General features: G+C 40.5%; 1 protein-coding gene across 2 annotated transcripts in view; it reads left to right on the top strand.

Moving 5' to 3' along the window:
- Positions 1 to 1,428: 1,428 nt before the first annotated feature.
- nedd4a (NEDD4 E3 ubiquitin protein ligase a) overlaps positions 1,429 to 25,190 on the top strand; it is a gene marked incomplete at its 5' end in the record, with an annotated part of 31,725 nt that continues 7,963 nt past the window's right edge. Inside the window, 16 exons of one of the 2 annotated variants that reach the window (XM_079245798.1) lie at positions 1,429 to 1,435; positions 1,580 to 1,633; positions 16,803 to 16,853; positions 17,539 to 17,600; positions 17,781 to 17,883; positions 19,825 to 19,988; positions 20,077 to 20,191; positions 21,117 to 21,281; positions 21,519 to 21,602; positions 21,763 to 21,882; positions 22,953 to 23,183; positions 23,475 to 23,552; positions 23,664 to 23,718; positions 23,790 to 23,848; positions 23,946 to 24,011; positions 24,090 to 24,319. In XM_079245798.1, the coding sequence (XP_079101924.1) occupies positions 1,592 to 1,633; positions 16,803 to 16,853; positions 17,539 to 17,600; positions 17,781 to 17,883; positions 19,825 to 19,988; positions 20,077 to 20,191; positions 21,117 to 21,281; positions 21,519 to 21,602; positions 21,763 to 21,882; positions 22,953 to 23,183; positions 23,475 to 23,552; positions 23,664 to 23,718; positions 23,790 to 23,848; positions 23,946 to 24,011; positions 24,090 to 24,319 (1,625 nt within the window). Of the gene's footprint in view, positions 1,436 to 1,579; positions 1,634 to 10,025; positions 11,352 to 16,802; positions 16,854 to 17,538; positions 17,601 to 17,780; positions 17,884 to 19,824; positions 19,989 to 20,076; positions 20,192 to 21,116; positions 21,282 to 21,518; positions 21,603 to 21,762; positions 21,883 to 22,952; positions 23,184 to 23,474; positions 23,553 to 23,663; positions 23,719 to 23,789; positions 23,849 to 23,945; positions 24,012 to 24,089; positions 24,320 to 25,190 lie in introns of those variants that run through there. The other variant, XM_079245797.1, reaches the window with a different exon arrangement.

The following is a 25,190-nucleotide window of genomic DNA, read 5'->3' as shown; positions in this document are numbered from 1 at the left end:
GATTTTTTTTAAATTTTTTAAATTTTTTTTAATTTAATTTTATTTTTTTTAAATCTTGTTTAAAAGCAAAAATGTGCCCCCCGGTGAGCTGCAGCTGTGTGAATTTACAAACTTTGTCTGACTAAAGTAGTTCTTGCAATAAAACCCTAGAGGAGAAAGCCAACCTAAAATGGAAAGCAGTCATGGAAATCTCGATTACTTTTTAAATATAGGAGTCTTAATCCAGGTGAATTTAAAATGATCACAGTCAGCATATGATAATGAAAATGATCATTTTGCTATAACTGTTTAATACATCATTGTTTTGCTCTCTTAATTCAGGATGAATCCAGAATCCTAAAGGTGAAAGTCATTGCTGGAATTGGGCTGGCCAAAAAAGATATTCTTGGAGCCAGGTATGTTCATGAGTCTGAAGGCTGATGTAAACATTGGTTTGATCACTGCTTAGTCCACCAATCAGATATTATATTTCTCTCACGAGCAGTTCTTAACTGCAACAGATTTGTTACTGTCAAATGAACAAAAACCAAAAGTTTTTTTCATCAAATTATACGACATAGCTCTTCATGTTGCTCTAGATGTGTTGTGTAATGATGGCTGTCAGTTGTTGTGTTTGATAATCTGGACAATTAGATTTATAAACTACCAGTTTGTTCTTTGAGTTCACTAAGTGAGAAAGCCTCAGTTATCCCCTGATATGATGGTTTGTTTTCTCAGTGTCCTTAATCTGGGCAAGTTTATTTTATTCTCAACATTTAGTTACAAAATAACATCTGGAATTTTCTGAGCAAACAACACTGCAATTCAGATTTTCCCCAAGAAAATCACCAATATGATAAAATTAAAAAAAAAAACAAAAAAAAAAACTACAAAATAATGTGACACCAAAATAATGTTTTTGTATTTTTTTCATGCTTTCATATCAGTCGCAACTCACTTAATACATAACTTATTAAACACTTCAGACATTAAGGCTGGTTAATGAATGATGTAATGGCAGTGATGGATGTTGTTATAATGAACAGTACCTCAAATCATTATAGAAGAAAATTACAGCTATTGCATGGGCACTGATTTACAGGAACTATTATGCTATCATTAAGACATAAAAAAGAAACTCATAACACAAAAGAACTCCACAAAATAATGCAACATAGATGGCCAAAAGTAAATATCATAATGTAAAACCAACTCTCACAGTGTCTTTTCTTTTTGTGTTCCAGTGATCCCTATACAAGACTCTCTCTGTATGATCCTGTTAATGGAGAAATCACAAGTCTGCAGACTAAAACAGTTAAAAAAGTAAGTAGATCAACATCTGCAGTTTCGGTCATATGTGCTTCATTTGTGGACTTTTTGGATATTTAATGTGTTTTTCTGTTCATGCTACCTGAAGACTCTGGATCCAAAATGGAATGAGGAGTTCTTTTTCAGAGTAAGTTGTATTTAAAGTAAAACATAACCATACTCCAAGATGCATTTCTTTACCTCCTGTTGCTTACATGGATGGGTCATGATCAGGATTGGTCTTTTTATTTAAAAAAATAATACTTACATCTGATCCAACTGCGTGTTCCAGGTGAATCCCAGGATGCATCGGTTGTTGTTCGAGGTCTTTGATGAGAACCGGCTGGTAAGCTGATGAGATTTGTTCAACCTTTCAATCGATTGGAAAACACGTTTTGAACTTGTGTTTAATTGATTTAATCATCACATGTTGTTGCTCTGTTTATTAACTAAATATTTAGGTTAATAAACACATAGGTGTAGAATGAAAGTATATGGAAGTGTGGACAACTATCTTGTGTATCTTTTAGTCAACTCTAAGTGAGCAACACATCTCAAAAATAAATGGATGCTTTTAGCAGATTCTACTTATTGAAAAGGGATATGAAGCCAAAGAGCTTCAAAAGACAAGTGTTTAGCCAAAGGAAGCATCTTCATTGTTTGTTATGTGAGACAAGGGAGGACGAGGAGGAAATGATTAACTAAAGCACAGCCATAGTCTTTATTTTTACAACCTTTAAAAGAAAAAGGAAAAAGACACACGTCCTATCAACTGAGTTGGGTCAAATGTAGTTTTATGCAACAAGCCATCAGGTATGCATTTATATTTAAAGGAACGGGAAGGGAAAAATACTCTGTTGTAAAATAGTGTCTGTTTTCTAAAGAGCTAAATGAAAAAAAGGAATCTACAGTAGGATAAGAACAGCTGTCTGTATTTTTCATTTTGCTGCTCCATCTGTTTTGGTATAATATCACTTATCTAACATGAACACTAACATGAACATCATTTTTGACAAATAGACTGGAAGATACTCCTTATTTTAGGCTCTGTCCAGATGGAATTTGCCTAATCTGCACAACATTTGTCTTATCTTTAAATATAATTAGTTTTGTTGTTCTGATTTACTGTCACATCAAGTTCATTTCCTGATGTGAACATTTCCATGTAAATTTTAACAATCTGCCAGATTGCAGATTACTTGTAGTACAGACTTAGGCACCATTTCTTCCTACAACTGTTGCTTGGAGCATGACAGATGGCAGCAACAGTTACAGTTCCTTTCTGATCGATATGCACATTTGTTTTAAATATCTAATGGGTTATAATAATGAGTTAGAGTATTTGAAGTCAGTTGCTTTCTTGGTGCAGAAAGACACATTTAGTGTGTGGGACTAAGCCTGCAGGTCATTCATTCATTCATTCATTTTCTGAACCGCTTATTGTGGGGAAGCTGGAGCCTATCCCAGCTGGCTTTGGGCAACAGGCAGGGTACACCCTGGACAGCTTGCCAGTCCATCGCAGGGCCACACAGAGAGATGAACAACCACACTCACGCTCACACTCACTCCTAGGGGCAATTTAGAGTGACCAATTAACCTATCATGCATGTCTTTGGATGGTGGGAGGAAGCCGGAGTACCTGGAGAGAACCCACGCATACATGGGGAGAACATGCAAACTCCACACAGAAAGGCCACTGACCAAACCAGCCAAGGATTGAACCAGCAACCTTCTTGCTGTGAGGCCACAGTGCTAACCACTGCGCCACCGTGCAGCCCCCCCTGCAGGTCATTAAATTATGAAATAACTTGGACATTTGAACAAACAAACTGGTGCTGTAAAGAGAAATGTGAAACAAACAAGCTACTAAATATTTTGGTATAACACAATTTTTCCAGGTTTTGGATTTTGTAGGATTTTGTATATCACAAGACACCATGATATCCAAACAAGGGAATGTGTCATATTTCAGTGCATGCAGGTATCCTCCAGTCAGTGCAAGGTTGACTTTGGTTTGTTTGACTGTCAAAGAAGCAGGGCCCTTATTTTACCATGATAAGTCTAATATTATTGGAAACCAAAGATACCTTATTAGTCACAGCTGTAAATACAGGCTAATCTGGCTACCGGATGTCTTAACTTGAGTAAAGATGAAAATATGTTGATAGATTGTGTCTTATTTTTATATTTTATCTTTATCTTATCAGTTATCACTTTTGAATGCATACATTTTATATATGTAAGATTTTAAGCGAAGACAGCAGTTTTGACAAGTTTAAGCATGTTTTTGTACTTTGCTGAATTTGTAGTCCCATCTGTTTTCATTAACCTGTTCTACTGGTAAATTGTGTTCAGTAATTACCAAGAAGGAACAAATTGGATTCCTAGAAGAGCAAGTCAGTGCATAGCCAGCTGAAAACATTATTCTTTGAAATCCTGGCAATTTATGCACACAGTATGTGTGACGTGTGATACAGTTTTACTCAAAGCAAACATTACTAAAACAAAATCTTGTGATTGTTTCTCTCCACTCCCTTTGAGCTGATTATTTTTTCATAGCTGTGTTCGCTTGTGCTTTGTTTCTTTGTCTTTCGCAACATTCATTGCACAAGATTTGGCATTAACACATTCTATCATTATTTCATAACATAACATACATGTTTAACCAGGGCACAATCACATAAATGAATCTGTTTTTCTATCATTTTTTCTATTTGATTTATTATATCAGCAGAGTGCCTGTAGAATGTGTCTGTACGTCACAGGTTTGGAGTCACATGATGAGATAAAATTAGGTGTGACTGAGTCAGGTCTGCCTTGTTGTGCTCCAGGTAGATTTTTATGGCACTTCAGAGGGTGTGTCGGTGTTGCAAGTATGTTTTTGTTAAAGTTAGTCACTGCTGCTGATCTGAAAGGCCGAGAATGGACTAAGAATTCAGAAACAGACCCAGCTGCAAAGTGAAGCTGGGTCTGTTTTTGACAATAATTTCATAACCCATTTTTATTTATTTTATTGTCAGGTAGTGGAATAATGACATAGCTTTGATCAACTTTGTTGTTTTGCCTGCTAATAATATTCATGTGCCATACAGGAATATAACCAATTAGTTTACCTTTCGTACCACAAAACCCGTTTTCACTTTTATCAGGAAAATGTGAAGGATTGATTAGCAGATTGGCACAAAGGTTCCTGAATGTGTAGTGTATGTTTTACAAGAACAAGACAAATATAAATTAAGTTGTGTACTGTAATGAAAGCTTCAGAAAACATGATACATGGCTGGTGTTTTGCAGTTAAATGTTCATTTCTCAGATGGGTAATTTTAATAATGCTAAAAGAATATGCACATTTGTTTGTGCAAAGCAGAAGCCTCTAGAGAGTTCCTGGCTTCATTACCAGAGGCTCCATTGTCTAATCTGATCTCATGACAACACAGACCTTCTTTGGTTCTAGGTTGTCTTCCAAATAACTTCAGACGCTGTCACACATCAGTCAGCAGGGGATAACTTATTAAAAATCAAACACTGATTGAAACAATTATTAAAGATTACATGGTTTCATGAGAATGTCTGTGTAAAAGGTTCTGTCTTACTTCCAGAAGTAAGACAGAACCAGCATGCATGAATAGCGGGTAGGTACATGCCATCAACACTATTCAGAAGTTACCATGGTTACCCCCTCTAGAATTCATTACCATAAATTCACACAATTAAAAACTCTGAAAAAGCTAAAATGGCGAAGGGCCTCCTGACAGATGACTGCGACAACAAATTCTGAAAGAAGAGTGTTTTTAATGTGTTTTTGTGTCTGACATTTGGTGAAAAAATGCATGTTCTGTAAAAACCGATTGTATTTTTACCCAGATTTTTGTTCTGGTCTTGCTTCTTTGGCAGAACACATTAGTTCCACACATGTACTTGTAAATGTCATAGTAAGCAGTAACAGATTATTTAAAAACAAAATTTTATAACAGAGATCTGACTAGTGACTTTTAAGCTTTTTCTCAGTATTTTTTCTCATTATGATGCAAGTGTCAGTAATTGCTTTGATTTCTGATCATCTTTGTGCACTTGTTTAAGATAAAACTGTGAACTAGAGCCTCACCACAGTAGATTTTTTGCAATTACCATGTTTGTAGAGTTTTTACCTTTTATTAATCTGTTATGTGACAATGTGCTTGAACATTGACTCGTTTAGTTTCTGCTAAACATTGCTAAAATAATTTTCCTCCATTGCAACAGCATATAGTGGGATTGTGCTTAACAGCAAGTGGATTTTTCTCTAAGATTGGTTTAGTTTGCATTTACAGCAAACGCGTGTGAATAACTGACGACTTTGTTAGATTATTGATATAGCATATTGTGTGACTTTGTGTATATAAATGTGCAGTGTGAGTCATTGATCTTATCTTTTGGCCGATGCATTAACTTTGCTATTGTCACTGTAAACAGTATTGTTCAGATGAGTTCTAAATAACCAATCACATGATTTAGTTTAAAAAATAGGTGATGAGTTCAACCTCCCGTGGGCTCACCATCTGCGGGAGGAGCCGTAGGGGTCGGGTGCAATGTGAGCTGGGCGGCAGCAAGGGGCGGGGACCCTGGCGGTCCGATCCCCGGCTGCAGAAGCTGGCTCTAGGGACGTGGAACGTCACCTCTCTGGTGGGGAAGGAGCCTGAGCTTGTGCGCGAGGTTGAGCAGTTCCGACTAGATATAGTTGGACTCACCTCGACGCATGGCTTGGGCTCTGGAACCAGTACCCTCGAGAGGGGCTGGACCTTCTTCCACTCTGGAGTTGCTCATGGTGAGAGGCGCCGAGCAGGTGTGGGCATTCTCATCAGCCCCCAGCTTGGTGCCTGCACGTTGGGGTTTACCCCGGTGGATGAAGGGGTAGTTTCCCTCCGCCTCCGGGTGGGGGGACGGGTCCTGACTGTTGTCTGTGCTTATGCACCGAACAGCAGTTCAGAGTACCCACCCTTTCTGGGGTCCTTGGAGGGAGTGCTGGAGGGTGCTCCTTCTGGGGACTCCATTGTTCTGCTGGGGGACTTCAATGCTCACGTGGGCAATGACAGTGAGACCTGGAGGGGAGTGATTGGGAGGCATGGTCCCCCCCCTCTGAACCCAAATGGTGTTTTGTTATTGGACTTCTGTGCTCATCATGGATTGTCTATAACGAACACCATGTTCCAGCATAAGAGTGTCCATATGTACACCTGGCATCAGGATTCCCTGGGCCGCAGTTCAATGATCGACTTTGTAGTCGTATCGTCGGACCTGCGGCCACATGCCTTGGACACTCGGGTGAAGAGGGGGGCGGAGCTGTCAACTGATCACCACCTGGTGGTGAGTTGGCTCAGATGGTGGGGGAGGAAGCCGGTCAGAGCTGGCAGGCCCAAACGTGTTGTGAGGGTCTGCTGGGAACGTCTGGCTGAGTCCCCTGTCAGAGCGAGCTTCAACTCCCACCTTCAGCAGAGCTTCGAACATGTCCCGGGTGAGGCGGGGGACATTGAGTCCGAATGGGCTGTGTTCCGTGCCTCTATTGCTGAGGCGGCCAGCCGGAGCTGTGGCTGCAAGGTCGTTGGTGCCTGTCGTGGCGGTAATCCCAGGACTCGTTGGTGGACACCAGCAGTGAGGGATGCCGTCAAGCTGAAGAAGGAGTCCTATCGGGCCTTCTTGGCCTGTGGGACTCTGGAGGCAGCTGATGGGTACCGACGGGCTAAGCGGCATGCGGCTTCGGCCGTTGCCGAGGCAAAAACTCGGGCATGGGAGGAGTTCGGCGAGGCCATGGAGAAAGACTTCCGGACGGCTTCGAGGAGATTCTGGTCCACCATCCGGCGGCTCAGGGGGGGGAAGCAGTGCTCCGTCAATACTGTGTACAGTGGAGGTGGGGAGCTGCTGACCTCAACTCGGGACGTTGTGGGTCGGTGGAGGGAATACTTCGAAGACCTCCTCAATCCTACCAACACGTCTTCCCATGAGAGGAGCAGAGCTGGTGGACTCAGGGGTGGACTCTCCTATCTCTGGGGCTGAAGTCGCTGAGGTGGTCAAAAAGCTCCTTGGCGGCAAGGCCCCGGGGGTGGATGAGATCCGCCCGGAGTTCCTTAAGGCTCTGGATGCTATGGGGCTGTCCTTGCTGACACGCCTCTGCAGCATCGCGTGGACATCGGGGGCGGTACCGCTGGATTGGCAGACTGGGGTGGAGGTCCCCCTGTTTAAGAAGGGGGACCGGAGGGTGTGTTCCAATTACAGGGGAATCACACTCCTCAGCCTCCCTGGTAAGGTCTATTCAGGGGTCCTGGAGAGGAGGGTCCGCCAGATAGTCGAATCCCGGATTGAGGAGGAGCAGTGTGGTTTTCGTCCTGGTCGCGGAACAGTGGACCAGCTCTATACCCTCTCTGGGGTCCTGGAGGGGGCATGGGAGTTTGCCCAACCAGTCTACATGTGCTTTGTGGACCTGGAGAAGGCATTCGACCGTGTCCCCCGGGGGCTCCTGTGGGGGGTACTCCGGGAGTATGGGGTACCGGACCCCCTTGTACGAGCTGTCCGGTCCCTGTACGACAGGTGTCAGAGCTTGGTCCGCATTGCCGGTAGTAAGTCGGATTCGTTTCCGGTGAGGGTTGGACTCCGCCAAGGCTGCCCTTTATCACCGATTCTGTTCATAACTTATATGGACAGAATTTCTAGGCGCAGCCGAGGGGTTGAGGGGATCTGACTTGGTGGCCTCAGGATTGGGTCCCTGCTTTTTGTGGATGACGTGGTCCTGTTGGCTTCATCTGGTCGTGATCTCCAGCTCTCGCTTGAGCGATTCGCGGCCGAGTGTGAAGCGGCTGGGATGGGAATCAGCACCTCAAAATCTGAGACCATGGTCCTCAGCCGGAATAGGGTGGATTGCCCTCTCCGGGTCGGGAGTCAGGTCCTGCCTCAAGTGGAGGAGTTTAAATATCTCGGGGTCTTGTTCACGAGTGAGGGAAGGATGGAGCGTGAGATCGACAGACGGATCGGTGCGGCGTCTGCAGTAATGCGGGCTCTGCGCCGGTCTGTCGTGGTGAAGAAGGAGCTGAGCCAGAAGGCGAAGCTCTCGATTTATCAGTCGATCTACGTTCCTACCCTCACCTATGGTCATGAGCTGTGGGTCGTGACCGAAAGAACGAGATCTCGTATACAGGCGGCTGAAATGAGTTACCTCCGCAGGGTGGCCGGGCTCTACCTTAGAGATAGGGTGAGGAGCTCAGTCATCCGGGAGGGGCTCAGAGTAGAGCCGCTGCTCCTTCGCATTGAGAGGAACCAGTTGAGGTGGCTCGGGCATCTGGTCAGGATGCCTCCTGGACGCCTCCCTGGTGAGGTGTTCCAGGCACGTCCCTCGGGGAGGAGACCCCGGGGAAGACCCAGGACACGCTGGAGGGATTACATCTCTCGGCTGGCCTGGGAACGCCTCGGGATCCCCCCCCGCAGAGTTGGCAAATGTGGCTGGGGAGAGGGAAGTCTGGGCTTCCCTGCTTAGGCTGCTGCCCCCGCGACCCGACCCCGGATAAGCGGCAGAAGATGGATGGATGGATGGATGGTGATGAGTTCATTTACAGCGTGTGTTCTGTAGTGAGTCATGACTTTATCTTGGCTGTGCCTTGTGCTATTAAACATTACCTTGAAACTGATTTGGAAACAGAGTAATGCCTTGAAATAGGTCAGCTGGGTTCACAATAGTCTGGCATTAATAAATTGGACTGTCAACAGCCACAGAGAAGAAATCAGACCAACTCTGACTGTTACATGAGGTATCATATAACTGGTGTCATTTCACTGCAATATCACAGTGATGATCACAGGTCTTTTTTATCCTCCTTGTGTTTTCTTAGTCAAGTAAATGGTGTGCAACAGCTTGCTTACTCCCTGCAGGAGGTGTTAAACTGCGTTGACATTCTTCAATATTTTACGACTTTAGTTTTATTTTTGCGTGAAACAAGCTTAATAACTTTTGTGGATTTATTTTAGGATTTCTACCATATTTTCACAGACCGGGGTATTTTTATGCAGCATGCTTTTCAGTAAGACAGGCCTTAGTTTGATGTAGAATTATGTTGAAAATCACTCTCTTTGATTTCCTGTAATTCAATAGCAGTGGGTAAAAATATTTGTGGGGGCACAGAGCAGCAGAAACATTAGAAGCATAGCAGCAGCAGGAAGGAGAGTCCTGAGTGAGTGACCCAAAGCAGATGTAACAGTTAAACAGTGTGGCTGAGCTTCGGTCTAGGATGCATCATGGAGGACTGCCATGTAGTTTTCTTCCAGAGAAGTAAACGACAGCGAGCTGGCTGCAGAAGACAGAAGGTGATATTAATCTGTGTGCATTCTGGAGGTACAGTCAAGTTGCACTGAGGACACAGCAGGTCAGCAGCAGAAGCTTTGTCGAAGTGTCAGTTATTTAATTTTCTATCGAGGGTCTAAGCTCCCTCAAGGAGCTCACTCAGGAGATTGCTCTAATTTCAAAGGTCGCATGTTTGGGTCATGTCTCCAAACAAAACCACTGGCCTCCTCTGACTTAAAGCTGAGATCACCCTGAAGAGGAATGTAGGTTGCCACCAGAACTGTTTTGGCAGTGTACAGCCACTAATGATTGTGATCACAGAGCGAAGTGTGGCACAGTTGCTTTGCTCTCTTTTTTTTTTTTTTTTTTTTTTCCTTACCAGCAAGTTTGATCATGCTGCTCTCAGCGGCACTGCAGGGATTAGAGAGTTAAGCAAATGGCACGACGGCTCCGCTTGCATTTTGCGTCAAGGAGAAGCAACACGGACCCCCTGTCAGAAAGCCTCAGCAGGCACGGTGAAGCGAATGGAGTCAATGTGTCAGCTCATAGCCCCGCAGAGAGTCTGGCGCAGAGTTCTGTCCACTTGAAGGTGACTCCTCTGTCACCAGACTTTGCCAGCAGTCAGTACTCTTCAGTATTTATACCTAGGGTTAACACTGGAGGGTGTAACAAGAAGAGCATTCTGCAAATCTCACTGCAGCCATGTGGAAAGCTCACTGGAGAGCTGGATGGCAGTATAGAGAATGGAGACCCAGGAGTTAGTGAAAGTGGAGCAGGTACTTGCTCGGACGGAGGCTCATGCAACAGCAGCATGGCCAGTGATGCCGGGTACTGTAGCAGCAACAGCATCTTTGAACCAGAGGCTACAGAGAAGCACAGCACCAACCAGGAGAGGAGTCTGCTCTGCTACAAGTCCAAGGTCCCTCTGCGACGGTGCTCCTCCTTGGTCATCTTTCCAAAGAGCCCCTGCAGCACCCCGCCAGCTTCCCCAGTAAGTCCTGTGGCTCTGCCCACTCTCCCTTCAGTAAGGGGGTCTAATCATTCGACTTTTCAGACATCCTCCTGTGATTTTCCACAAGATGATGAGAGAGTGACTGGCAAAGGGTCCACCACCACGGTAGTAAGTGGCCATCGTCAGCCAAGAGGAAGCTCTTCAGCTGAGTTTAGGGACACGAAACATATGGTGCACTTCAATATTCCTTTACAGGATGAACCAAAATGTAAAATGGAAGACAGGAGTACGGTAATGGAACTGTCTTCAGTTCCAGACAGATGTAATCATCACTCAAGCAGTGTGCTGCTGCGCTTTGCCCATCAGAGACCAATGACATCGGCAAAGGGAGCTACAACCAAGGCTGCAATGAATGTGCAATATCCTGAGGCTTATTACCCAGACGAACAGCCTCACAGTGAACATGACGCCTACAAAAAACTGTATCGCAGCACCTCTGCTTGTTTGTTTTCCTCAGCTAAGCCATTGGAGAAAAACAATAAGCTCTGTTTATCAGGAAAAGGCCATGACAGGCCTGAGGAAAACCATTGTCATCGCACCATACAAAGGAGCTTTTCCCTTGAGGTGCCCTACCCTAACACTGGAATTTCATGTCACGTTTCGAACCCAAAGCTCAGCAGCCCTTGCTCTCCACATGTACACATTCATTTGTCCCCTTGCTGCCCAGCAAAATTGCCCGGCGCTATTACTGATGTTAACACCAGTCGCAAAGGGTACAATCCACCAAAGAGTCCAGGTCTAAATGCCAAGGTGAGTGTCCATTTTAACTCATGCTTGATGGAATTAGCTGACATTGCTGAAACTTTTGAAGATATAACAACTCTTAATAAGATACTTATCAAGATTTTTGTCACACAGTGGCCCCATAGCAGGGCACTATGTACCTGCTGACAATGTTGTTTAACTGCTGATAGATTCTTTACTACTTTGGTCTGAGGACATCGACCTAACATCAATTTTGGGGAAAAAAAGCCCTAATGTTAATTTTATTTATAGTATGAATAACAAATTATATTAAGTTATTGTCATATTTAGTCAAATTTTAAGTATATTTGAGATGAACACTAACTCTTTACTGTTACAATACTACAGCTCTTCTGCACAACTGTTGCCACTCAAGTCAATAAAACTCTGTTTACGCAGGTTTAGCAATTAGCCCTCTTACAAGACGGCGACTGCCAGTAACTGAGAAGATCTGTACAGCTAAGACATGCAATTAACAAGCCCTATGTGGACAAACATTCAGAGGGGTTCGATTACATTACAGTAAATCCATGTGAATCTTATTTTCCAAGAAATGCATAAATTAGAAAAACAGGTTTTCTTTTATCCAGTGATTCTCATTGTTCATTTGTGTGCAAACTTAACTTTAAATAGTTCTGCATTTTTATTATTCTATTAACGCCATGAGTGATCGGCCTAAGTATTTACTGTGGCTAATTTTAGCGGTGAGAAAAGCATTGCCCCTTGCTGATATAAATAAAGTGCCTCTGAAATATTCCCCCTGACTCCAGATAGTCTGGTGGTCTGTAGCATTGCCCAGTCCTGAGGATTCAAATTTAACTGCATGATACTAGAGCAGCGCTCAGTCATGCCAGCCATCTGCGGACATGGTGTGTGTAGAGTGTAAGCCTTTCCCAGTAAACGGGTGGTGTGTTACTTTCCTTCTGGGTCCCCCTACCAAGCTGTGTTTGTTAAATATCATGTGTCAGCCTCCCCCTGCATTTAGCAGGTTGTCAAGAACGAAGGTCTCCTTCAGTAATTAGACAGTCCCTTTAACAGATCTAAATTTGTTTTTTTATTTTTGTACCTTCAGATGTGTCATTATACCACTGGTGACTCCTGAAAGGAAGCATTGATTATGCATCAGTTTAACACTCGTGTTTATTACTACACACCTTTCTTTTTCATTTTGCACTTTAGCTTTTCTACTTGCTCTGTTTTCTTTTAGAGCATTTTTGTACTGCATGCTAAAGCTGTGGTTTCTTATTTTACTTTTGCTTTAGTGTCCCTTTTTATCATTTATATCTAATCTGGCCATCAAAAAGGAGTAAATGCAAATACACTTTTACTAACTGAAATATGTTGATGAAAATGCACCTTATGGGTGTTTGTGGATACAAAAGACTGTGATGGGAACAATTTAACAATAGAAATCTTTATAGAATATAGAAATATGAGTCTTGAGTATGACTCTTCATATTTATTTACATTTTTAAATAACTTTAGTGGCTAAAGATGTCTAAATTTCTAAGTACAAGCTCCATGACTGACACATTGGCTGAAGTATATAAAGAAATTTGAGCTCTGTTGTTCTTATCTGTATTACTCTCATAGCCTCACATGCCTCCCCACACCAGTTAATCAGCAACCAGGTGTGGACATATTATATAAACATATGAATGGAAAACATGAATCGGACCTGTTATTTCCTATATTCACACTAAACATTTCTAACTTTTTTTTTATAACACGTTTAACTATGAGGTATTATTTTATAGTAAACCAACTGGCATAAATGTACAAACTCAAGCATTTTCTTATTGTAAAGGTGACTTTTTAACATGCATATACCTTATAAAATGGTGTCACTGCATTACAGGTGGGTCTTCATTTTCATTTTCTTGGTTAAGTTAAGCTATAGCTCCTTTAGATTCCTTCGGGAATAAAACTATACTTATTGGATATTTAATTCAAAATATTCATTATCACATACCCTGCATAGACAAGCACCTACTCATCTCACTGATCTTCATTTGCATACATACCACAATATGATCATTTAGGCCTTTGAACTTAAACCTGCTCGCCGTCCCTCGCACCCATTGGAAGACTTGTGAGGACAGAGCTTTTGCCTTCACTGCTCATGAACTCTGGGGCGCTTTCCCCACCTGGGCATTAAATTTGCGGACATTGTGAAGGTTTTAAGTTGAAGCTCAAGAAACACTTATTCACAGTTGCCTGTGGCTAGACGGGTTATACTGGAGTAAATGTCTTTTTGCTGTTAATATTTTATTGTCTGATAACTTTGTCTGTGTTTTCAATGTTTCTATCTTTTTGGTCTTTTATTACTGTCAAACATTTTGTGTTTTTTTTTCTGTGAAAAACTTTATATAGATTAACATTATTTACTTTCTTAGAGACGTCAGACCCCTATTTTTGAAAAGAGCTTAGCAGAGTGTCCTTTTTCCACACATGCTTAATGCCAATCCTAACTTCAAACTTTGAAAGGTTTCAAGATTGGATTTCAGCCAGCAGTCTGGAAAAATGTGACCTGCAGTTAAAATAAATATGTTTTGTTTTTTGCGCACTTTCTATGCGTGTAGCAAATGAATAATGCGGGTTCTCAGTCACAATGTGGCCACTGCTTGTAGTAACAGCAAATGTTTTCTTCTCCATAAAAAGGAAAACCATTAAATCATTTCACTGGTTTGAGTTAATGTGACAACAAAATGTGGTTATTACACCAGTGAAAACCACAGAATGGGTCATTGCCACACTCTTAGCTTACTGCCCTGATAACATTTAACCAGGCTGCTTTTCAGAAGTGTATTTTTCACAAGCTGCTGCCCACCTGTCAAAAGCAGTTTGTTGTTGCGCTGCTGAGATGGATATCACTAAGCTTGCCCCACAGATGTCTCGAACTTGTATCTAAAGCTGTTTGCCAGAGCCTTGTAAAGAGTCTACTACCACATGCTAAACCGGGTTGCATTTAGTGTTTCCTGAACCCTCATGGATAACTTCAGCGGTATAATAATGTGTTTACAGTTTCTACGTTTTATTTCTTGAACTTTACATCACCTCACCGGGAAGGCTTCTTAGAAGAGATTTGTCACCTCATGATCTAATATAGATCTGCTCACTCTGTCAAACTAGCGAGGAGAGTCATCGGCATAAGAGTTTAATTGTTTATACTTTTCTGGTTTTGGATTACTCTTTTAATTAGCCTGTGACTGTATAGTATAGCTCAGCCTTTGCCCATCTGAGCAGACTGTCAAATGTCATGAAGGCGCCATATGCTGAATATTATATTACTGATATTTTTAAATGCTGCAAATTAGCAAGCAACATGTAATTAAGTGTGAGCCTAATTATCTTGCAGTTTTAGTGGATTTTAAATGATTATGTAATTATCACAATATGAGGTGTCTTATTCACAAGTCTGTGGGGCTCTAGTGGACTGACAGAGTGACACTCTTCCTGAAGTTCACTCTGATAATGGTGTTTAGTTGAATTAAGTTGTAAAAAGATTAACATAATTTGCTTGGTTGTCAAACTAATTACAGGCTGCTCCCCTGCTGCTGGGCATCATCTCTTGTAGCATTAAGAGTCGCTAGATTACCAGTGGTGCAGATTTTTACTAAAGACATTTGACCATTTTTTTCTTTTGAAATATTCATAAACTTCTGATCTTAAAGGTGTGTAATAATGACTGACATCCAGTGGTAAATATGTGAATGGCAATTACTGCACTACTAATGGCTACCACAGTTGTAAATACAGTGGCTGTCATGTCATGACATGTTTTTCATCTCATAGTGGATCCAGGGTCCACAAGTACAATGATTACTGTACTACAAGTAATTAAATTTGGTGCCTTTTAGGGCATTGTTTTTTCCAAATGGTGTTTCAGCACTTGTCAGACAAAGCCGGTGCTGAAGTTTTCAGAGACACCTTGGTAAAATGATGGCAGAAATATAGCAGCTGGCATGTAAGTGGAATCACAGCAAGTAGCTCATTCTTGCCATATTTTAGTAAAGTGATTAGATGCTAACAGAAATATAGCCTATAATGATGTTTTTTTTTTTTGTTTTTTTTTGTCACTGAACTTTGATGTTGTTACACAATGCATTTTTGAAAGTCCAGACCCTGTAAACATCTGTCTACAGGGTCTTTACACGGTCCAGATCAGTGATCTGAGATGTAAAATTCTTGGCACTTTTTAGGGGTATGTTTGTAAATAGATATAAGGCTTTCTTTATATTTCAAACACATAAAAATGGTTGCAAGTAAAACGTATAGTGTTCTATATGCAGCCACACATACAACCTGTACTGTATTGTATACTGTATACACCACAGACTAGTAATTTTCTGGTTGCTGCTTCATGCAGAGTTAATATTTGAACAGAGCTTTACTATTGGACAGTAGAGTATAAATAAATTCAACTATTATAAATGATGCCCAGTGCTGATTTATCTTTTGTATCAGTACTAAGAAGACTTTGGTTCAAAGGAAATGATGTGCAAAGCAAGCAACTTCCCACTGAATATTGAACGGTATGAAAATACGAGAAGATAATGAGAAAATTGATGACAAAAATGCAGATGAGATTTTTGCAGTGAGCATTTTACAGAAATTCAAAATATAACTGCAAAAAAGCCTTAAAATGTTAAAATGATGAGAAAAAAGATTTTTCAATGTTCAGAGGTGATGTCAACTTTCTTTTAAGTTGACTTTATTGGATTTAAGGAAACTCTGTATGGATGTATTTCTTGGCTTCACCATCAGAAATGCAGAGGCAGTGCGAAGGAGGCCACTTCCTTAACTGGTGCACATGAACACTTGTACTGTTGTTAGAGAGTTTGACCTGTCATTGATGTTAATTTGGTCCCAAAGCAGACTCCCCCTATGGAGGGTGCTCACTTCAGGCTGTCTGTTTTTGAGACTACAAGAGGGCATGCAGTGAATGTGTCAAGCCTTCAAAGCAGAGACTGTATCTGGCAAATGTTTCTTTATTTTCATTCCAGTCACTGTAACAATAACACAGAGCAGCCATTCATTGGGACTGATAAATACATTCCTATCTGAGCTGAACATTAAATATACACAGAAATAGATCAAGTCAAATGACGGAAGGGAAACAGGCGCAGAGTTTGAGTTGAGGAAAAGAGATATTTTCTAATTCATGTCATTATTAGGGATGGTTGAGTAAAGAAGTAGAAAGGACAGTATTATTTTCCAAGAAATAGTCCTCGCTTTGGTTTGGGGACATGCTGTAGAAAAGGAAATGCATTACTTTAAACTAAGTAACACAGACATACTGTTAACTTTTGTCCTACTGTTCTACACTGTAAAGACAGCTGACTAACAGAACAGTCTTTTGTGTGTGTGTGCGTGTGTGTGTGTGTGCGTGTGTGCGTACGTGTGTGCTATTGTGGCTAATTCTGATGTTGGTGTGACTTCCTGTCTTCCTGTCAGACACGTGATGACTTTCTCGGACAGGTGGATATCCCATTAAATCAGATACCGGTGAGTCATTGGTTGTTTCTTTGTGTGCTGATTTCCCATAACTTCTTTTGCCAAAACTAAATTTTCATTTTCTGTTTAATCTTAATTTAATCTGTGAAGCAGGACTTCTGCTACTGAGATGTTGCTTTGTGATAGTGTCTGTGGAGCAGAAGAAGGATTCTCTAAAATAATGAGCTCCAGTAACATTACAAATATAGAAAATAAAACCAAATAGAATGAGAGTAGCAGAATAAAGCATCATTACAGTTTGCAGTGAAATATACTTACCTACAAGTTATTTGAAATGTACAAATTCCTTTTTCTTCCTCAAATTAAGACATTACCAAAACAAACATTGGGCAGCATGCCATTTGTTGTAACTGTACAGACTGTTGACCTGAATCTGACCGATGTCTCTGTGTAAACATAAATATGCTCACCCTTATTCTGGTGTCTGTTCCACATCGTTGTCAGTAGTTTTGGAAACAGTCCATCATGTTTATTTTGTTCCTGCTTTTGTTTGATTATAAATACAGCCATCACAAATTATCCTTTATGCTGCACTGCCATCACCATTTCATGTCATCTTGCAAGATAGTGTGTTCCGATGCATAATTAGGTTGTAGTTGTAGCCATGCTGGTGTAAAAGTGAACACAGAAGACTTAAAGCTTTCCTTTTTGTTTTCGTGTTTTTTTTTTCTCTCAGACAGAAAATCCAAATACAGAAAGGCCATATACATTCAAGGATTTTAAACTCCATCCACGAAGGTTGGCTTTTCAAAATCTTTTTTTTTTTCTTTCATTTCATTTTTACGTTTTTTTCCCTTCACACATTGGTACATGTATGTACAAGAAATGATGCATGGTTACAGTCTTTTGATTTGAAGCATCCTTGACAATATCTGTGCTCCATGAAAACATTTATTCTGTTTTTTCTTTCCTACACAGCCATAAGTCCAGAGTTCAAGGTGATTTGCGGCTAAAAATGACCTACCTGCCAAAAGACTCAGGTTCAGGAGAGGAAACTGCAGATCAGACCGAGGACACTGATGTAAGTTCATCTTTGGTGCCACACATCCTATGTGAAAGACTTGTATCTGAAGTAATCCTTCATCTGTTTACAGCAGATCATCTTCACTCCAAGCCCAGTTTATGTTGGCTTGGAGAACTTCGATTTATTCAACTTTATCCATTATTCATAATGTCATAAGCTTTAGCTTGCTCTCATGAATTTCTACTAACCAAGAAAAAAGCATATTCGCAGTTTTGTTTGACAGTATTACATTGGCTTGCAGTCCCACAGTGAAGAACGTTGGAATATTTTTTTTAATGATATCTTTTTTTAATTCACATATTAAACAGGTCTCTCAAGTAACTTTCTATAATCTGAGAAATATTTTCACAATCTGGTATATTCTGATCTTGAGTGAGGTTAAAACTTTTCATTTGTCATATTTAAGCTTGTGTAATGAACTGTTTTTTCAGGTAATTTATTAGTTGATCTAAAGCAGTGTTTCTAAATTCCGGTCCTCAGGCCCCCTGCCCTGCATGTTTTACAGGCAACCCTACTTTAACACATCTGAATGAAATAAAGGGCTTGTTAACAGGCTGCAAAGAACTTGATGAGGAAGCTCAATAATCTGACTCAGGTGCTTTGGAGCAGGGTCATATGTAAAACATGCAGGGCAGGGGGGCCTGAGGACCAGAATTGAGAAACACCGATCTAATGTCAGAATACTGACTGGTGCCGCCAAGAATAATCATATTTCTGCTCTTTTTAACTTTCCTGTAATGGCTGCCTGTAAATTAAGAATATATTATAAAAATGTGTGTTTTAATTCACAAAGTCGTTAATGGCATAGCTCTATTTTGTGTTATTCATTTAATTGCACCCTGTAAACCAATCAGAAGTGTTTATTTTAAAAAAATGCTGGCCTTAATGTGGTCCTCGGACCAAAATGGGAGACAGAGCCTTTAGTTTTCAGGTTTATCTGTATTGCAAAATTCAACAACAGTGGGATTCAAAGTGCTTTACAGAAATATTGCAACATTAAAAAATGAGAAGCATAATTTTTTATTGAAAAACAAGAGAGGAAGGAAAAAGAAAGAATACTGGATAACAATGGTACTAAAAATATGAAAAAATAGGGCAGATTTGCACTTTAAAAAAATTTATAATAAGTTCAAATGCAACTAAGAACAGGTGTGTCTTTAACCTGGTTTAAAAAAAAAAAACCTGTTTTTTTTTTTTTCTCAGATTGCTAATTTCATTAATTGATTTATATTTTACTATTATTTGCAATTGCTTTTATGATTCATTTTTACCTTCTACCACTGCCTTAACTCAAGTCCTCTGTCTTGTGCTTTGTAAAGCATTAGGTGTAATCTGAACGCAACTACTAACCTAAAAACATGAGTTGAGTCAAGCTTTTGGCTCAACAGCCAAACGAACGCTTCTTTCTCTGCATTGTCAGCTCGATTATTCGGAATGCCGGGAATAGTCTGGTCACAACTGGAAAGATACTAAATGGTCTGTTATAATAAGGGTAGTAGTAGTCTCACTTAGGCCAGACTGGGTTAGGGGTACAGGTTGGTTCTAGAGGTTAATTTCTGAAAAGGAATATCAAATTAAAGCTATTACGGGTAGCCCTCAAATTGATTCACTGGTTATTCTTTTTTTTTATTATTCCTTTTTTGTATCAATTGTCAAAGGTAACACAATAATTTTGTATTACAGAGCATCAGAGCAGGCATAAATCATGCCTTGACTTTAAATATCTCGCAATGACAACAAGGCAATAACATAAAAATGATAACTAATGCTTTATTTGTATTTTTAGGCCTACAATCTTGCATGGCAGACTGATTTGTTTCATAACCTTTATAAAATATGCCAATTAATTGTTGACAAAAGTACGTTTCGTGTGCAGTGATATTTGAAAATGCACCATCCATTAAACTCCACCCTTTAAACCTTTCTGTTGGTGTGCAGGCTGGTTGGGAGCTTCTTGAAGCTCAGGACATGTCCGGTCCCAGACAGAGCCAACAGTTGCTTCCTCTGCCCCCTGGCTGGGAGGAACGGCAGGACAACCTCGGTAGAATCTTTTATGTCCATCATGAAACCAGAACCACACAGTGGCAGAGACCCACCATGCAGTAAGATGGATCCCATCTTAGCATCAATCAGTTTACATGCTGGTGTATTTGCAATGAATGAGTGTGTATGTGTGTCTCTCTTACTCAGGGACAGTGATTTGGCAAGTCAGAGAAGACGGAACAATCTGGATGCAGAGCACGCCTTTATTACACGCAGACAGATCTCAGACCATGATGATAACAACACACACGAGCCATCTGAGGTAACACAGTGTTCTTGTTTTCAATTCTGAACTACCTTAAAGTTTATACTCTGTTTTTAACTCAGTGGGTCTGGTTAAATATCTGAAAATAAGAAAAGGCTCACCTGCACAGGCCTACTTATCAGCTCAGCATTATTGTGCTTTTAAATTGAATCATCTTATCTTTCATTTGCAAAAGCAGCTATTCTTAAAGAGAAACCTCTAAAAAGAAACTAGGTAAACAAACTCAACTTCATTACCTGTGTGATATCAAAGTAAAGGAACTCAATGGATGTAAAGCAGAAACACTAAACAGAGTGCAGGACAACAGGAACTGAAATTTGTCAAGCCTGAGTTGTGACTTGCAGTCAAAACTAATGTTGCTCAGCCTCTTGCTGGGTTTTGTATGATTCACATTTAATTAGTTAGAAAAGTAAAATGGATGTTGTAGAAATAAAATATTCTTTAAGTAATGTAAAACGTTATAGAGAATGGCACGTCTATACACATCTAACCAGCTTTGTTTCACCTGTGAATGAAAACCAAGTCAGGTGTGTAAATGTCCCATTTACACACCTGACTGTAATAATTAATTGGATGTGTATTCATATATCAGTGTTTCCCAGTTTTGTAAAGTGGAGAAATAATTTGTTTAATGCACATTTAAGCATGTGAGAGAGGCTGTCCACAATATAACAATAATGGATTAGATTTATGCAGCACTTCACATTGAATCTATTATACAGCCACAACAGCCCTGGGGCAGACTGACAGTGTGTCATGCCTTAATACACAAAAACAGATTAAATGGGATGAAGTGGGATTCAAACCACCAACTTTCTGGTTATTTGTGGCCCCTTCAGCTGCTTGAGCTGTCAAAGCCGGAGTCATTAACTGTAAACAAACTAAATCTTACCTTTGGTTTCTCTTCTCACTAATCTTGCAGAGGTGGGAAGTCATTACAGAGGACGGGTCCACCTTGTCTCACAGTAATAACCAGGTGAGATCACCAGCATCCTACCAGCCTCCAGAGTTCCAGCCATTTAGTGACGAACACAGAAACGTTTACGTTTCACGGCCTTCAGCTCGAGTGCACCGCAGCTCCCTTTCGGTGAGTCATTTCCTGCCAAAGCATAAAGTTCCTGTCACTGAAAGTCTGAGGAAAAGAGTCAAATGGATTAATGTGGCTCATTAGCTTCCATGAAGAGAGATGGAAAATGCAGATCATTGGTGTGATATAGCAATTTTAATAGAATTGTGCAGCACTTTGTGTTGCATTCTATTATAGGAAAAGTACTTTATAAATAAAGTTTGATTTGATTTGATTTGATTTGTTGCTCTCCTGCAGAATCATGTGAGTAATTCAAGCCATTCCAGTCTCAGAGAAAATGCCCGCCCTTCAACTAGAGAAGAGCATCCTGTTAATCCCACAGTGAGTGCTTCTCTTTCTGTTGAAATCACCCCTGAAGGTTTTCCAAACCTGTCTGGCTTTAGCCTGTTGTAAAGGCATAAGTATTCCAAGCTATCCATGTTGGATAGCTTGATTGTTATCAGTATTGATCAATGTGATAAATGTTTATGTCATTCAATAGTTGCTTCCTACCTCAGCTGGGTTGCCTCCAGGCTGGGAGGAAAAGAGGGACAACAAAGGAAGACGCTACTATGTCAACCACATCACCAAAACAACTACATGGGTACGGCCTGTTGTCCAGGTATGTTGTACACTTGCAGAGAGAAATTGTCTACCAAAGTAGTTCCGGTGTTAGTTTTCAACCAGATCTTGACTTAGAAACACTTTCTTCTGTGTGGACTACCAAAACATCAGTTCCAGTACCAAAAGTCCAGTGCTGCGTTAGCACCGACTCTTTGCTGGTGCAGAGCAAAGTACCACATAACCCTGCCCCAAATAGAGCAGGGTTATGTGGTTGTGGAAGTCTGCTTAATTCAGAGAAACGTGATAAAACACTACGCTTCAACTTCGATCTGCAACAGCATGAGCTCATTTTGCTGCTGTGTAGTGGTTTATATCTCCAGCCATATCTGTAAACACAATGGACTACATGAAGTGGCATTCACAATTACCATTTACAGCTACATTATTTAGTGTTTGAAGTTGTGCTTTTAACAATTCTGGGTGTTTTAAAATCTAAAGATCTACATTTGCAATTCATGCTCAAAACAGCTTATATAAATTGTATTTACGTCGATGTTCTTAATTTCTATTTGGCAATTGGAAATGGATTAAAACTGAAAAAAAAATGTTGCAATGCTTACCTTTAAAATCTAGACAGGTCATATGAAGACATCAGCAGTGTACTAATCCACTGTATGTCAGAGTTCACTGAAGAGCATCAAACATTTAATGGATAGAGTTGTTTTACTACCAAATACACATATTAAGTGGTAACAGATTTTGTTCTTACTGGCTGCTAAACTTTGACCAGATTTTGTGTGCACACTAACACAGAAACCAAGAAGTTAAATCCCCAGTAGTACTTCAGTATTACATTTGTACATGTAGACACCCGACCAGATCTCAGCCAGATCATCCGCTGCAACATCATCATCACCCCCACTGACTAAGCAGAATGAAGTAGCTGCATCTGTACGGATAGTTTATACCACTGATACACTGATAATTCCAAAGCTAGATAATGTTTTCATGAATCTTTCTAATGAAAGATAAGATAAAAAGATGAGAAAAGCTTCGGGCACATTTTTCTGTTAAAGAAAGCATTTTATATGCAGCTAACCTCTTATTGGTGTGTTTCCTGTTGTACAGAGATCTTCAGAGCCAGCAGCAGCAGTACAGGGCAGTGCTGGTCTGTCTCAAAGTCCCACATCATCCCAACAACCTGTCAACCCACTCACCCCACCTGAGGGGTCTCCTAAGCACACTCCAAGCCCAGAAGCCTCGTATGAATCTGGCTCCTTGCCTGCTGGTTGGGAAGTGCGCAGTGCACCAAATGGAAGGCCCTTTTTCATTGATCATAACACAAAGACCACCACCTGGGTGAGACGGGGACTTCACACATGCATTTTTATACAAATGGTCCAACATGACCACCATAACCTGGTTAAAAAATATATTTTAATTAAACAACTGGGGGGGTTAATCTAAGGGAATGAGTGTGTTTTCACAAGGAGTAAACTTAGTTTTTAGAATAGCTGTTTGTGTGTGTGTGTGTGCATGTGTATGTGTCATTTGTCTCATGTTGGCTACGTATATAATGTACAAGAGTCAGCATCTCAGCAGCATTTCCCCTTTTGCTGAAACACACCCTGTTTGCCTTCCTCTGAGCAGGAAGATCCCAGACTAAAGGTTCCTGTGCAAATGAGGAGGAGGGGCTCACTGGACCCGGCCAATCTCGGCCCTCTACCGGTAAGCTTGTCAAGAAAACCAGTAACAAAGCAGTTGAAAGGCATGTATCATAACTCTACTTTACCTCCTGTCATGTAATTTTACTCCAGTCGATGCTTTCTTATTTCTTAGCCTGGCTGGGAAGAAAGGGTCCACTCTGATGGGAGGGTATTCTACATAGATCACAGTATGTATGATCTTTCTGCTGAACCACACGGCACAGCTTGGATATGTTGTCTGATATATTTTCTTTTACAGACACCAAGAACACACAGTGGGATGATCCCAGATTGCAAAACTCAGCTATAACAGGACCAGTAAGTGTAGATGTGACTTGACGGTTTGTTCCACAACGTAAATTAGGAGATTCAAACTGGAATTTTGTCACCTAACACTGACCTTTGTTGATTGTAGGCAGTGCCTTACTCTCGAGATTATAAACAGAAGTATGATTTCTTCAGGAAGAACATGAAGAAACCAGTGAGTGTCTTCAGTAAAAATTCTGAATTAGTCACTGAATGCAACCATGAAAACTAAGTTTTGTATGTTTTAACAAAGGATGACATCCCAAATCGCTTTGAGATGAAGCTAAAGCGAAATTCAGTTCTGGAGGACTCGTATCGACGCATCCTTGCAGTAAAGAAGGCCGACCTGCTGAAGGCTCGACTTTGGGTGGAATTTGAGGGGGAAAAGGGACTGGATTATGGTGGTGTGGCAAGAGAGTGGTTCTTTCTCATGTCCAGGGAGATGTTCAACCCGTACTACGGACTCTTTGAGTACTCTGCCACGTGAGTCCGAGCTCAAATTGTTTCAAACCGTCTTTTCTTATTGTCTAGTTTTTTTTTATGTCTACAACAAACTTTTCATATTTAATTTTTTTTTTTGTTTGTTTGTTTTTACCTATTTTGATAAGTTGAGTAGTTTATAACTGTGAGCTTTGAAGAAACTATTTTAATGCGATCAGAGTTATCCTGATAGTCTTAAATATTAGTGTATACTGCTATATGTGGTATCACTGGTCATTTTTTTAGACTTCATATGCAATAGTAAAGTTTTCAACCAAAATAGGGTGTAATAGTCAGCGTCAGGGAAGGGTTTCTGCCACGAGGGGACAGGTTAAAGCATTTTAGAGTTTTAAGTTTTAAGATGATCAAGTTTATTCTACCTTAATTAAATACAATAAATATGTCAAATAAAATGAACACTTATTTTTTTCTATGTAAAATACATATATTGCATAACTTTGTTTTCATTTTGTGCTAAAGTTACACTGATCTGCTGATATGTTTTGGACATAATATTTTATAAAAACGTAATGATATTACAAGGTTTATGATGAATTAATCTTATTAAATCTAAACTAAGTTTGTTTAATGCAATGGCTTAGCTTAGCCTGAGGTATTGGCTAAGGAGGTTGAGCATCTGGGGGCATCTGATTGGGACACTTTTAGTGTTTTTCTTCTTTGGTGGTTTTCTTCTTCTTTTTTTTATGGAAATGTTTTTGAGATCCTGGGGAAAGACCTAAGATATGAGATTATGTTTTCCTTCATTCCCAGGAGGAACTGGAGAGTGTCACTGGGGAGAAATATATCTCACCAGTAGTGGTTGTGACTCAATTTCAGTCAGGCAGAGATAAATGGATTGATGGAAATGAGTTAT

The sequence above is a fragment of the Telmatherina bonti genome (genome assembly GCF_933228915.1).
Source record: "Telmatherina bonti genome assembly, chromosome: 1".
NCBI classification, from domain to species: Eukaryota; Metazoa; Chordata; class Actinopteri; order Atheriniformes; family Telmatherinidae; genus Telmatherina; species Telmatherina bonti.
This window is presented reverse-complemented; position numbering and strand designations above follow the sequence as displayed.